Here is a 12,704-nt window from a genome sequence, read left to right as displayed (position 1 = left end):
GGTCGACGATGGTCGGAGGGGACTTGCTATGCCTCTTATCGCAGCCGTCGCTTCGGGTGGTCAGGTGGGCGACAGCGTTCGCGGGTGCTTGGGATCCCATTCAATCATGCGGGTGTGCTGGCCTCCAATGCCAGTGCATATCGCGCACGGCTCGACAATCTCTACATTAGCAGTCCCCTGAGTCAAGGAGCACCCGATACAACATAGCACTGGCCTCAGGGGACGACCGTGCCTCCGATGCCCTCGCGAACATAGGTAGACCTGCCAACAGTAAGGGTAAGCGCGAACTAGATGAGACGGGCGCTTACCTGAAGGAAAGAGCACTCACCTGGTTAGGACGTGCGTTACACTTTCGTAGACCGCAGAGTGAGCGCGCTGATGTTCGGTGAGGCTGCACAGAGTAACGTCGTTGAGTGGGAGCTGCTGAAGCTGGGAAGGTCAAGACCGTGAGTAGGGACGACGTACCGGCGAAGAGTTGGTACGCGGATAGGGCCAGCGCGCGAACGGAGAGACAAAGAACCATGACATCTTCGCGCATTGTACAACGATATGAAACATACCGTACATTCTGAAGTGTACACTGAGAAGAGGGCGACGAGTCTCTATCAAGTGGACGAACGTTTCTTGAGGCCATTCGCCCTCCTCGAGGTGCGTGCCGAAGTCATGCCTGCCCTCATTCGCTCGAGCGGAGAAGTGATGCGCGCCGTCGTAAAGTCCGCGGCTCGGTCAATGTGCTCGCCGGTAGTCAAATCCTTGCTCGCCAGAGTAGCCTGTAGGTTGGCGATGATGGCAGACAATGCATTGGCGGCTTCGACGAGGGTGATCATGAGTTGCTTCTGTGGAGCGGAGACCGAGCGGTGCAGGGACGTCGCAAGGCAGGGGAACGTTATTGAGAGGGCGTGAAGCTGCTCGAGCATGGTATCGGACAGGTCTTGGACTTGGATGACGGAGCGTTGGCTGTGTGGAGGTTCAGTTGACTTGGGACGGCAATAAGGTGCATGTAACGCACGAGGGGAAAGTCGTCTGCTGCAATGGACTGGAGGGAACGGATGTGACGCGCTTGGTGAGAGCGTTCGCAAGGTTGATTGCGCGCTGGTATTGGTGCTGCATTTCATCGCCTTCGATGTGTTCCTTCGCGCGCGTCGATCCGGCAGACTTGTGGCTTAAAGGCTCGATTTGGTTCTCATAGTAGTCCACGAGAGGTGCAAGGCGCTGACGATATCCATGAGTACAGGCAGGGGAACTACGAGTATACCCACACACCTCATCGACCCCTTCCGCAACATGCAGGGCGGGGCCTTTGATACCCTTGTCCACCATCGTTCGTGCGTCATCAAAGGAAGTTGCGTGTTTTGTGAGCCGCGCTAACGAGTCATCTGGCGGAGCGTAGAAGAGGTGCGGAGAACGCGTCTCGGCCAGGTTGAAGATCGTGTTGGCCAAGTCATCGACTGGTGCGATCAGCGTGGCGAGAAGCCTCTACACGGGCTGCCAGCACTGGGATGCGAACATTAGGAGGCAGTTCAAGACAGCATATGGTCTTGCTGTCAAACCGTTCGACGTGAGCGACCCGTGAACTTCGTCGAGTGCTGCAGCGACGAGCGGGATGTCGAGCACGCGCTGGAAGATGGTGAACTCGCCCGTTGACAGCGATGCGTCTGGCATCGTCGATGTCGCCTTCGAAGTCGGACTCGGCATTGAGAGTGATGGGTCGGGCAGAAGAAAGGGGAGTACAGCATGGAGGACGCCATGAAGGCTCGGCTAGAAGGGGAACAGGAGCAGAACACGGACTGATGGCGGCGCCGGACCGTAACGCGTTTGGGCAGATTTGCATCTTCCCATAGACCGCCATGTCGCGCATTTTGCTCTCCAAGATCAAGCTTGTCTGCCTACCGCTCCCTGCACTCAATATCTCAACAACGCTGCATAAGGTGCGTCGAACCAGGCCTGATTGGTACCTTGAAGATCAACTGCTCATGAACCCAGAAAGATACTAGTAAGCTAAGTATGTCGTGCGTCTACTCGATACAGCTGTCATCTGCCCTCCATTGAATATACATGCTACTCGGGATTTCGACCGGAATTAGGGTCTACTGCTCAGGTGGGCTGGTACAGGACGAACCAAGGACGAAGTGAGCTTCATCCTTCGAGCATGATCTCCCTTCCGATTCACTTGCGGCTCGCCTCGGTCACGATGGTCGCCTTTGGCTTACTCACGCACTCCTACGAATGCCTTTGAGCGGGCCTATAGCGCTACAGGCCCCGCATTCAGGTAAGCCACATCCAGAGTTGCTTCCCTGCGTTACGTCGCTTTCACGTCTCGCATTACTTAGGCTTTGCATGGATCAATTTCCGCTGGGATGTATATGCTAGCCTAAGGCGGTGACGCCTCATGTGAAGTGAGACGCGCTCTCTTTCTCGTCATGGGCTTGCTCTCTGTCGCGCTCGGTATCGCCGTGGTGGCTCTGCCATCGATCGCCTCGACGCCTCCGACTCACCTTTCCCAGACACCTCTGGCGAGCTTCGTCACCGACGCTTGCCAGATCATCGCCGACGCCATTTCAGAGGCCAGTGATGTGTATTACCCATGTTCGTGCCTTCTTCGACTGTCCACCATAGTTCGACTGATCATATTCATCTAAGGGTCACCAGCGGCCACTTCGCTGCGGATATTGAACATTACTCGCCGGCCGCTATGGAGCTATCTGCCTGCTCAGTCGAGCCTGGCACCGCGGATGATGTCGCGCTCATCGTACGTCGACGACGAACGCTACCATGCGCCCACCGACTTACCTAAGCACAGCTGTAAGCCCTCGATTGAACTCGGACACTTTTCGCGGGAGGTCTCTCACACTGTGGTGTGACACCCTCGCTTGAGATCCCATCTGTCGCCCACAGGTCAAAGGCGGCGGACACTCCATGATCCTCAGGTTCTCCTGAACGACCGGTGTCCAAATCGCCATGACCCGCTTCTCCGAGATCACATACGATGAGGAGATCGAGACCGCGGTCGTCGGTGCCGGCCTATTATGGAACGAGGTTTACGCACCTCTGGACCCGCTCGGTGGCGGTGTCGTGGGAGGACGCGCGCCCGGCATTTGGCGTTGCTGGGTTCATACTGGGTGGAGGTAAGTTTTGTGAGCGTCTACTACGAGCGGAAGGCTGAACAGCGTGTATAAGGGTACTCGTGGACACCAATGAACGTGGACTAGCTTTGGACAACGTCGTTGGCTTCGAACTCGTGAAGCCCGATGGAGGGGTCGCACTAGTTTCGGACAAGTCAGATCCGAATCTGTTCTTCGTGCTGAAGGTGAGCTTCGCCTCGTTCTCGGCGATGAGCGTAGGATACTAATAACCTTCAGGGCGGCTACAACAACTACGCATATATCACTCTCCTCGAGCCTCGCGCGCCAGCGCTCATACAATCCGCTCGTCGTCCAGGGCATCGTGACCCGATTCACTCTCAAAAGGACCCACAATAACGGTGGTGGGTAAGCTTGCAAGCTCCATTCGCCAGGTATCCCTCGTTCACGATGTTTTCCAGGGTGGGCACGCACTCTACTCCAAAGACCTCTCTGACGAATTCTCTGACCCACTGTACAGCTTCTCCGAAAGCGATACCGATTCGAAGGCATCTTTTATTGCACCACACCTGGGATTCAATATTCCCCTGCGCTTACTGCACTTTTATCGAGGGAATATTCTGAATCAGCTTTCGATAAAGACCGCGGGTCGATTGAAAGGGCATATCGAGGCCCAGCCAATCGGAGGCCGTACCGATTAATATGCCACCCGTAAGACCACGATCCACGCGCCGCCTTTATGCTTCGCTTATTCAAAATTGGCTTACGATAATCCTGCAGTATGCGCCAGGGAATATTGAGACCCAGGGGTGGTGTTGGCTCCTACTTAAGTATCAATAGCGAGGTGCGCTCAGATTCTCGTCCTTAACAACAAAGGCCCTCACGCGCTCTGCCTAAAGCTGTATCCGACATTGTTCGTGGCTTACAACGGTCCTACGCCGCCGGATGCGATCTTCGACAACTTCCTGGCTATGCCCATGCTCGAGTCAAACATTTCGACGAGGGATGGCGTGCTGCCCCTCATCAAGTCAGCGGCCAATAACGCTTCGGACTGCACCGGCATTGACCATTCGTCCTGACGCGTGCTCAGAGCGTTGTATAGCACGGCCCCGAAGAGATATACGCTCCAGGCCTAATCGCGTTTGCTGCTGAACAGATCCAGGTGTGTTGCTTTTGTCTCGACGGCCTGCCGGATTGACAGTTATTGTGCAGAGCCTCTCTGCTGCTCTCTCGTCGGACGACTATCCAATGTTCGCCTATTACCTCGAGCCCTTTGTCCCGGATTACCTCTCGCACGCGCACAAAACTCCTCCGCCTTCCCGCCCTCTCGCAAGAAGCTCATCCTCCGACCCGCTATCGGCGTCTGATGGAGCTCCCCATCGTTGGATATGAAGGGCATGGAGGTCATCAAGGGCCTCGGCGACGCGCTATCCGCCTATACGTCCGACGTCGACGGTCAAGATCTATCCGGATGCTATATCTATCCGAACTACGCGCTTGCGGACGTGCGGATGGTGGACATGTACGGGGAGAATCTAGAGGAGAAGAGGGAGGTGCGCGAGCGTGTCGATCCAAACCGACTGATGGCTCTGGCTGGCGGCTTCAAGGTTTGGATGAACGACGCAATACCGCCATAGTCACGTTGCGATTCGAGCAGCGTGTAGCATTGCGACTTCCAGTCAGTTGGTGCGGAAACTTGCATTATGAAGGAAACGACCCGATTTTCGTGAATCACAAGGAGGCCCATCACTCACTTCAGTGTCGTCGACTCGCCCATCGACGAGTCCATGGATTGAGGACGACGGCAACGACGATGATGGATACGAGGAGAGCCAGGGTGCAGAGCGCTCGGCGGTGAAGTCGAAGCGGGCGGCGGCGGTGGCAGCGATGTCTGCAGCATGGTCAACGTCTCCGTCAAGTTCGGCTTCGTCGTCAGGGACAGCGACCTCGAATAGCATAGGCGCGTCTCACGTCGACGTAAGTTGCTCTTCTCCTTGCTATACTTCCGCGTCGCTCACCTTCTCCTCAGGCCTTCCGCGATCAGGCGCCCGGCGCATTGTAAATATTTGAACATTGGCCGCCATAAACGACGGCGCTGCACATGCGGCTCGATCAACCCTACCTCTTCCTGTGTGCGTACGGCTCGGTGCTATGTACATACGGAACACCTTATCTCCTGGCCCTATTAAACGATCCGACCCACCTATGCTGCTCCCCCATGCCTTACACCTGCTCTCCGCTCTTCGTGCTTTTACTTACGACCTTCGGCCCTCGACGCGAACCAGGCGCGTCGCGGGTCGTAATGACCCCAACCGCTGGCTCTCACGGCGAGGCTTATCGTGCTTTACCGACACTTGTACTATAACCCTGGACACGTCGCATGCCCTTCCGCAAGCGCGGAGATATGTACATACTGTAGACGTGCTGTATATCAATGGAGATACATACATAGTGAGCAGCCTGTATTTGTAGTGTAGTCGTGTTGAATTGTGGAGGAGAATAAGACGATGTACTTTTGATTCCCTGTGTTGGGCGTTCGATAAGGCTCAGTTCTCGAACGAAGGTACCAGAATGAAATCCAGAGTGCCGGACCGTACTAGACTACTTGTTGCGAGCAGGAAACGCAGACGAATGTCAAGAAGTAGAAGTGTGGCGCACCGAACACGACCACACGTGCTACCCGCGTGAGCGGCGATCGCCGATTGATGAGGCCGCACGGCTTCCGTCCCACCTTTGTCGAGGACAGCCAGCGCTTTTACTTCCCGAGAATGAGCCTCCGAGTGCGTGTCCTTCTACGTAGCTTTGCATCTGTTTTTGACGCTCACCTTGACAGCACCCTATGCGCCGCCTGCCCGTGGACGAACTCCTGGAGCGCGCGGCGTCTGTCGCGAACCTCGCGATGCTGCGTACATACGCCGAGCCATCCCCCATCCAGGTCGCCGCGATCAACGAATACACCCCCCTCCTGGAGTCTAAGCTGAAATCCCTTCCCCCGCATGATGCCTTCACTCGAAAAAGGATCCTGACACAACTGGACATACACCGATCCATCCTCGCTCCCATCCGCCGCCTTCCTAAAGAGCTCTTGATAGAGATCTTCTTTCTACTGGCGTACGAATCATCGCTTCGAACTCTGCAGGTCGCTGCCACCATAGCAGGAGTCTGTGCTGTCTGGCGGGCAGTCGCGCACGGACTCACGAAGTTGTGGACAAAATTGGTCGTCAAATCATTGCGCGACATAGAACGATACTGCCAACTATTCCTTCCTCTAGCTAGGGAGAACTTACCAGATCTGAGATTCGACGATCCCATGATCTTAGGGTCGCTGTGGGATGGCATCGAACCATACGCCTCTACCTGGCGCTCCCTTTCGATCGAGGGTCGTCTCAGCATGCTTCCCGATCTCAAAGTCCTCTATATGGAGAATCTCGAGAGGCTGATCGTCGACGCATACGATGCGCCTTCTTCCCAAGATCTCAGCGCTCTTGATTTCGTCGTCGCACCATGCCTTCGCCATGTCGCGCTGACCCTTGATAACCTGCAAAGCGCCCGTCAGTTACACATCCCCGTCACGCGGGCGCTCACGTCGTTGGAGATTACCGCGGACTCTCCCTTCCCCGTGAATCTTACTATCCCTCTCTTGCAAGCGTGCGCGGATACGCTGGAATCGCTCACCCTCAAAGTTCGCCACCCCCTGGAAGGCCCCGAAGGCTCCTACCCGACGAGCGCCTCCACGACATTCGTCATGGGGGCTCTGACATTCCTCAGCCTCGTTGATCCCGCCTGCGCGCTTCTCAACCACGTCACCGCTCCCCTCCTCGACCATCTCGTTCTCAGTAATGTCCCAGCGTATGGCTCGCGCTCGCTATTGGGATTCTTGGCGCGAAGTCAGGTCTCGCAATGCTTACGCATATTCAGAGTCTACATGGCGGAGGAACGAGAGCCATCGGCATGGATCCCCTGCCTTCGACTCATGGACAAACTCCGACAGTTGCACTTTGACGATATGCTGTCAAACGCAGAGTTTCTCGAGCAGTTGACCCTGCGCAAGGATAGGCCTTCATTGCTCCCTGCGCTGACAGGTATCACCATTGCCCACATATTCCACAGTCGCCCCGACTTGTATGACGCTATTGGCGATATGTGTGCGTCGAGGGAGGTGGAGACAGTTTACTGTGGGAGAAGAGCTTGGGCGCAAATCGACTGGATTCTGGACTGAATGCGATCATCATCTATGGAAGCGTTATGGACATGTATCTCGTAGGTATACTGAACAGGTATGAATGAACCGGGGTTATTAAATCGCGAGGGCCTCCACTGAATAAGCGAATGCGACATGGATATCACTCCCTTGCGCGCGCGAAGCAAGGTACTGGTATTCTCCCAGACGGGTATGGGATATTTGAGTATTATGGTACGAAGGGTAGGTCTGAGCCACCGAGGTCGAGTTTACAGCCAAGGAGCGAACAGGCGGACTATGCAGAAGTAAGAGAGGCGCATAGCGGAGAAGCCGATCGTGTGACCATAGCTGGGAAAGGAAAGGACGTGAGTATGGCACTTTGTTGTGGCTGGCGGATATCTCGACCGGCCTCGCAAACTGGGAATTGCTCACAAGAATTGTTGATCATAACAGCCGAATATTTCTGGACCTGTGGTATCATTTTCCTACCTCGGCATTACTTGGCCGGAGAGTATGTCTGGGTTATCTCCCATTTTCGTTGATTTGGAATGCATATCGTAAGTTCTACTTTAATCTCGACAACTCTTCTCGACATTCGTGATAAGCTGAGACCTTGCTGAGCTCATGTACCTGCCGTTCAACTGGCCAGCGCCCCACACGCAGATCGAGTTGCTCTCTGCTCATCGCATGCATAGTCATGCGGGACCCCAATGACAGGGGAATTCAGATAGGATGCGCTCTAGGTCGCCCGGAGCGTCTTCCGCTATGACGAGACCGGCAACTTGACTGACAGTCAGCGCTCTGTGCATGCGACAGTGACGTATAGTAGCCTGTACCTACCTCGATCTTTATTCCAACGCCCACCATGGGAATATACATGCCCTCCGACCACATATAGCTTTTTCTTTGTGGGCGACAACATTGCCCATGGATTACCGCGTCGCACGACCACTGTCCAATCACTTATGGAACAGTCAATGCGATTTCTCGCACGAAGCAAGGCCGCTTCAGCAGCCCGATGCACAGCTTCAAGTGTGGCTGGGTCGGTTATGTCGTCGTGAGTGAGGATGTGAGGGCAGTGGCTGGGGTGGCGCCAATGGTAGAAGTCTTCAGCCCGGTTAGAAAGGCTCCTGTAGAAGTCCCAGGCCTCAGAATCCCGGCATAGGTTATTGACGCGAATCAAGGATACGTCAAATCCGTTTTGCATGGTCAGCCCTTGGTGGCGGAGAAGTGGCGAGAGAAATTCACGCTGAGTGGCGCGTTTCGAGGGATGGTAGCTGGCAAAACAGCAGCCAGATAGCTAGCTTTATACTCTTCAAGCCACAAAAGCAACAGAAACATACGCATGCCAACGAGGAATGGAGCCCGACACAGCGCGCCGCTAGGGCACACCCGCCTCGTTTGTCAGTCGTATCGAGCGCCGAGCACAGACATATCTCCGGAGGACGTGTCATAAGCTCGCTTCAAGGAGACATAAACTCGGGTCAATTTGACCACACGCCCAGCGTTCATGAATCGGGGCGCTTTTGCTGCAGTCGCTGTCGCGCATGATCGTCGGAATAAAGAACAAAGCCCATCACCTGATCGTGTACGTCGCGAACGTGACTCGGTCCGATGTCCGAACCAGAAAGATCGCTTTAACCTCTTACCACCATCACTGATTCAGCCCCATCCTTTCCTAGTGTCCCACTTCCTCCGATCCCTCGTCCTCCCAGGATTCTTACTCGCTCTTACCGAGGGACGCGAAGCTATGAGTTTCGATACCAAAGCCAACGACAAAAGTGACGTGGTGCTTCGCCGCGTACCATTCATCGCCTAAAGGGGAACAACACAATCCGTTTGTCGACGCGATCGAAGCTCCGACAATGAAAGAGAGGTCGATCCCCGTGTCATGGTGACAGCCAAGGCCTTGCGGAGCTATTCACTCCCTGTGAGTGCTTGTTTATGTTCGGAGCCCGCGTCTTACGCGTCCATGGAAGGCCAGCTAAGTCGGTGCCCGATCACACACAGCGACCATGGTCTGGGCGATCACACGCAGCAACAACGCGTCAACTCCGCTCCGCTCCCGTCGAGGCCAACAACCTTCGGCTTTTGTCGAGCGAGCAATGCCAGGCGTTTGACGCGTCGGCGTCGACGGTGAGTTCTTGCTCTTCCCGATCGTCGCCACAAACCACTTACGTCGGAGCAGATGCAGCGGGCTTCGGTGTTCTGGTCTCCCTCCGACGAGTAGGCCTCCTTTTATCGTCTTTCTCGAACAGCCATACCTCCGCTTCGATATAAGAACACCCCACCTCTGCTTCTCTTCGCCGGCAATTCATCAACCTTTAGGCGCTGTGCCAATGTTCTCTTCGCGGCGCTGGGAACTGGCTTTTGAGGCGCTATTGACTGCAATTCACGATGCAAAGGATGCAATTTGTGCCTCTGATCCGTGGTTCTCGATGTTCTGACACCATGGGCTACTGGCTTCTCTCCCAGCTTCTTCCATTTCGCTATTGCTCCCTCCGACGAGTTTCGACGACTTCGAGGACGGCCTCTATCCCCCGCCCCTTCTCAATCAATTGTCGACGTGCGCTCTTCGTGAGTGCACAGTCGAAGGGAGCTGAATAGGAAGACGGCAAAAGGGCGTGCGCCGTAAAAGACTGGTTCTATACACCTGCAATGCAATGTTGGCCTATTCTCGGCGCTCTTTCGTACCCTCTGTCTTCAACACTTCACATTAGAAGACTTCGATAGCGAAAAGAAGGGCCGCGCTACTTGACGTCCTTCGCGCTCATCTATAGCAGCAACTGCATCGCCATCGCACGGACGATTTCGCGCTTCGAAAGGTGACTTTATCTCGTTTCTCTCGTTCGTATAAACAGCCTTACGCGTCTGCCGCGTGCGCGCACTGCGATTCATGACAACTACGACCACGACCGTCGCCGGCTTGAGTAGCCCTTACACCGCAAGTCATATACCTGCCGACAAGTCTGATCTTCCTCAATAGCACGACTTCCTGCCTTGATGACGGGGAATGTACGCGACGCTATGCATGGCCGGTCACTTCCTTTCCCTTTTCGGGGTTGTCGCGGCCGACGGTCTGCGCCCTTCGCAAGATATCATGCAGTTGAAGTCGGGGCGACATGGATACTCAGAGACCGGTGTTTTCATCCTCGATTGGTTCTGATACAAGGTACTTATGAACCCCCCGCACCAGAATTCGCCGCGGAAGGTCGAACTCGTCGATGAGTACATCACTCGAGGGTTTTCAGCCGGAAAAGAGTAACGTATTTGTAGCAGGGTGATTTCGACCATTCACTTCGTTACAGGATGTCGTTCAGCTCGTCGATAGGGAGCATGAAAAATCTGTTGCCCACTGAAATGAACGTTGTTAGCAGTGTGCGTCCATAGCAGTGAAGCGGCCCAAGTATATGACATACCTGCTAGCTTCGTGGAGCCGTATTCGTCGCCCCAGGGGTCTTGGCGCCATTTGGTTCGCTCCACCACTTCGAACGCGAGTATCGACTCGTCCTTCTTGTATATCGCCCGTGGGAGTCCATTGTGCACGATGACGATCCCTTCCTTCGCAAAGGAATCCTGGCCGATTCTGCAGGCGAGGAAACGCGCATGGTCACGCATCGCGACTACGTGGTTACGCGTTGCTTCGTCGTAGATGTTGTCCTGCGTGACAACGCACATGATATCGTTGCGGTAGAGTTGCACGGATGGGCGCTTCGGGTTCCTCTCGTATGTCCAGTCATTCTCGTGGGGGACGAATGGTTTTTTAGGCTTGGCGTCCTTCAGCCCCGTGGTATCAGGGTTGGGCGATCGACGACGGGGGTCTGGACTGAGGTCGCGCGGGCGCGCACACCTCCCCGGGGCGTCGATGGAGAGCTGCTGCATCTTCCTTATGTTCTCGTCCATGATGCTCTCGGGCGCGACGGCGTGACCTGCAAGCAGTAAAGCGAGTCAGCCTTCCGGGTGCTGCCAGTCCGCATGCCACAACGTACCTCTGCGATAGGATGCCATCTTCTCGAGGGGCGGGAGATTGACGAGGTTAAGCTTTGGATGGGGTGGAGAATGGCTTCTCTCAAGATCAGAATGAGCATATATATACGACAGAGCTATGATCATAGGCAAAGCATGCCTAAACAAGAATGGTCGGAGATATCTTTGCTCGTACCCGACAGCGCGTGTCGCCTGACACTCATGCAGCTACGACATCTTTTCTGTGATACCCCGCTTTGGTATCCAGGCTTGAGAAGGCGGGCGAGTCTCAGAATCCGCGGCGCGTCTCCGCCGACGCGACCATGCACGTCAGAGTTGACCATAATCAACGACAAACACTGATCACCTGACCGCGTAAGCCGCGTGCGCGGGACTCGGTCCGGCCCACGAGGAAGGTTGAACCTTGCTTGTCTCCCGCCACCATCTGTCCCTGTGCCAGCAACCTTCTTCTGCGTCTCTTGAGGCGTACAATCCCTCATATCTGCTATACTCCGCGGTAGGCGCGCAGCCGCAGTCAGAAAACAAAGCCATTACGCAGCGCATCGCCACGTCCGGCATTCATGGACAAAAACGGAACAACAGACGACGCTGGCTGGGGTCGGAGTTTCGACAAAGGGAAAGAGAAGCAACTTCATGATGATTGCCGAAGGCCGAGACCCGACATACCCATCCCCTTTGAAGTTTCGCTTGTGACGCTCGAGCAACAGCCCGGCTATTCGAGGCCAGCGGCTTCGGCAAACGCTGACTCTATAGTTCTCGGCGTCGACGGTCTGTTTCATACACACCCCAACTTGCTATCTCCGTGTCCATCTCTTTGTGCATCTGCAGGTGGCGGCTGTTGGTAGTGGCAAACACCATGGGAACCTTGAGTTCTTGCTCTCCCGCCACAAAGTACTTACAATGAGTCAGATGCCGTGTTCCTAGCGAAGGCCTACTTCGTGCTGTTTTCGAAGCTTGTTCGTGCCCTCGCCGAAACCATCGTTTGGCGATTCTGCCTCCCCGAAGTTACTCAATATGGCAAACCTTGCGTCGGGCTTCTTGCCCTGCTTCGCGGCTTCGGCTTCTTGTCCCACTTCGATTGGCAGAAGCACAGCGGGAGATCCTTCTCACGCCACCTAATCTTGTTCTTCTTTCGCCGGAGCTTCTATAGTCGAAACTCGAGACTCGAGTGATTGACTACTTGTATAAGGCGCGCCTCAAACTTGCCGCCTTCGATCAACAATCGGACGCCTTGAAAGGATTGATCTGGCACTGCCTATATTCTGGTGTCTGAATTTTGGCGTTCTTCATACGATGGCAAGAGATGAAGCGTGTGGGAAGGGTGCGTCGTTGATTCTTCGAACCTTTGCGGCTCGTTCTTTCCCTCTCGAACCTCCTCTCGCACTGCTTCCTTCGCGTTCCATCTTCTCCTGCTTTCGTGAGCTCTTTGACTTATTCAGGCGCCCAATGCCGTTCCT

At 55.1% G+C, this 12,704-nt stretch overlaps 7 protein-coding genes across 7 annotated transcripts; 5 read left to right on the top strand and 2 right to left on the bottom strand.

Moving 5' to 3' along the window:
• Window positions 1-60: 60 nt before the first annotated feature.
• On the bottom strand, window positions 61-1,695 carry SCHCODRAFT_02602614 (uncharacterized protein; the record flags this gene model as incomplete). The annotated part of the gene is made up of 7 exons (XM_003027396.1): window positions 61-261; window positions 309-328; window positions 466-528; window positions 620-957; window positions 1,010-1,212; window positions 1,264-1,476; window positions 1,576-1,695. The coding sequence occupies 7 exons, from the start codon at window positions 1,693-1,695 to the stop codon at window positions 61-63; spliced, it is 1,158 nt and encodes a 385-aa protein (XP_003027442.1).
• A 152-nt stretch (window positions 1,696-1,847) lies between these two features.
• Window positions 1,848-2,861, top strand: SCHCODRAFT_02705434 (uncharacterized protein; the record flags this gene model as incomplete). The annotated part of the gene is made up of 4 exons (XM_050347000.1): window positions 1,848-1,928; window positions 2,505-2,586; window positions 2,641-2,749; window positions 2,801-2,861. The coding sequence occupies 4 exons, from the start codon at window positions 1,848-1,850 to the stop codon at window positions 2,859-2,861; spliced, it is 333 nt and encodes a 110-aa protein (XP_050197834.1).
• A 97-nt stretch (window positions 2,862-2,958) lies between these two features.
• Window positions 2,959-4,440, top strand: SCHCODRAFT_01161073 (uncharacterized protein; the record flags this gene model as incomplete). The annotated part of the gene is made up of 6 exons (XM_003027668.3): window positions 2,959-3,125; window positions 3,178-3,307; window positions 3,601-3,791; window positions 3,861-3,924; window positions 3,980-4,242; window positions 4,293-4,440. The coding sequence occupies 5 exons, from the start codon at window positions 2,959-2,961 to the stop codon at window positions 4,157-4,159; spliced, it is 732 nt and encodes a 243-aa protein (XP_003027714.1). The 3' UTR covers window positions 4,160-4,242; window positions 4,293-4,440.
• A 28-nt stretch (window positions 4,441-4,468) lies between these two features.
• On the top strand, window positions 4,469-4,750 carry SCHCODRAFT_01161072 (uncharacterized protein; the record flags this gene model as incomplete). Its single annotated transcript, XM_003027667.3, has 1 exon — window positions 4,469-4,750. One exon carries the CDS (start codon window positions 4,469-4,471, stop codon window positions 4,715-4,717), a length of 249 nt encoding a protein of 82 aa, XP_003027713.1. The 3' UTR covers window positions 4,718-4,750.
• Window positions 4,751-5,083: 333 nt separating this feature from the next.
• Window positions 5,084-5,608, top strand: SCHCODRAFT_02082251 (uncharacterized protein). Its single transcript, XM_050341726.1, has one exon. It carries the CDS (start codon window positions 5,232-5,234, stop codon window positions 5,550-5,552), a length of 321 nt encoding a protein of 106 aa, XP_050197833.1. The 5' UTR covers window positions 5,084-5,231; the 3' UTR covers window positions 5,553-5,608.
• Window positions 5,609-5,794: 186 nt separating this feature from the next.
• SCHCODRAFT_02692695 (uncharacterized protein) lies at window positions 5,795-7,408 on the top strand. The gene is made up of 2 exons (XM_003027666.3): window positions 5,795-5,860; window positions 5,914-7,408. Exons 1-2 carry the CDS (start codon window positions 5,849-5,851, stop codon window positions 7,297-7,299), a joined length of 1,398 nt encoding a protein of 465 aa, XP_003027712.2. The 5' UTR covers window positions 5,795-5,848; the 3' UTR covers window positions 7,300-7,408.
• Window positions 7,409-10,562: 3,154 nt separating this feature from the next.
• SCHCODRAFT_02705430 (uncharacterized protein) lies at window positions 10,563-11,268 on the bottom strand (the record flags this gene model as incomplete). The annotated part of the gene is made up of 3 exons (XM_003027395.1): window positions 10,563-10,615; window positions 10,680-11,189; window positions 11,250-11,268. 3 exons carry the CDS (start codon window positions 11,266-11,268, stop codon window positions 10,563-10,565), a joined length of 582 nt encoding a protein of 193 aa, XP_003027441.1.
• Window positions 11,269-12,704: the final 1,436 nt, after the last annotated feature.

This window comes from Schizophyllum commune (genome assembly GCF_000143185.2).
Source record: "Schizophyllum commune H4-8 unplaced genomic scaffold SCHCOscaffold_12, whole genome shotgun sequence".
Lineage (NCBI taxonomy): Eukaryota > Fungi > Basidiomycota > Agaricomycetes > Agaricales > Schizophyllaceae > Schizophyllum > Schizophyllum commune.
The sequence above is the reverse complement of the archived record's forward strand: the minus strand, read 5'-3'. Positions and strand labels throughout refer to the sequence as shown.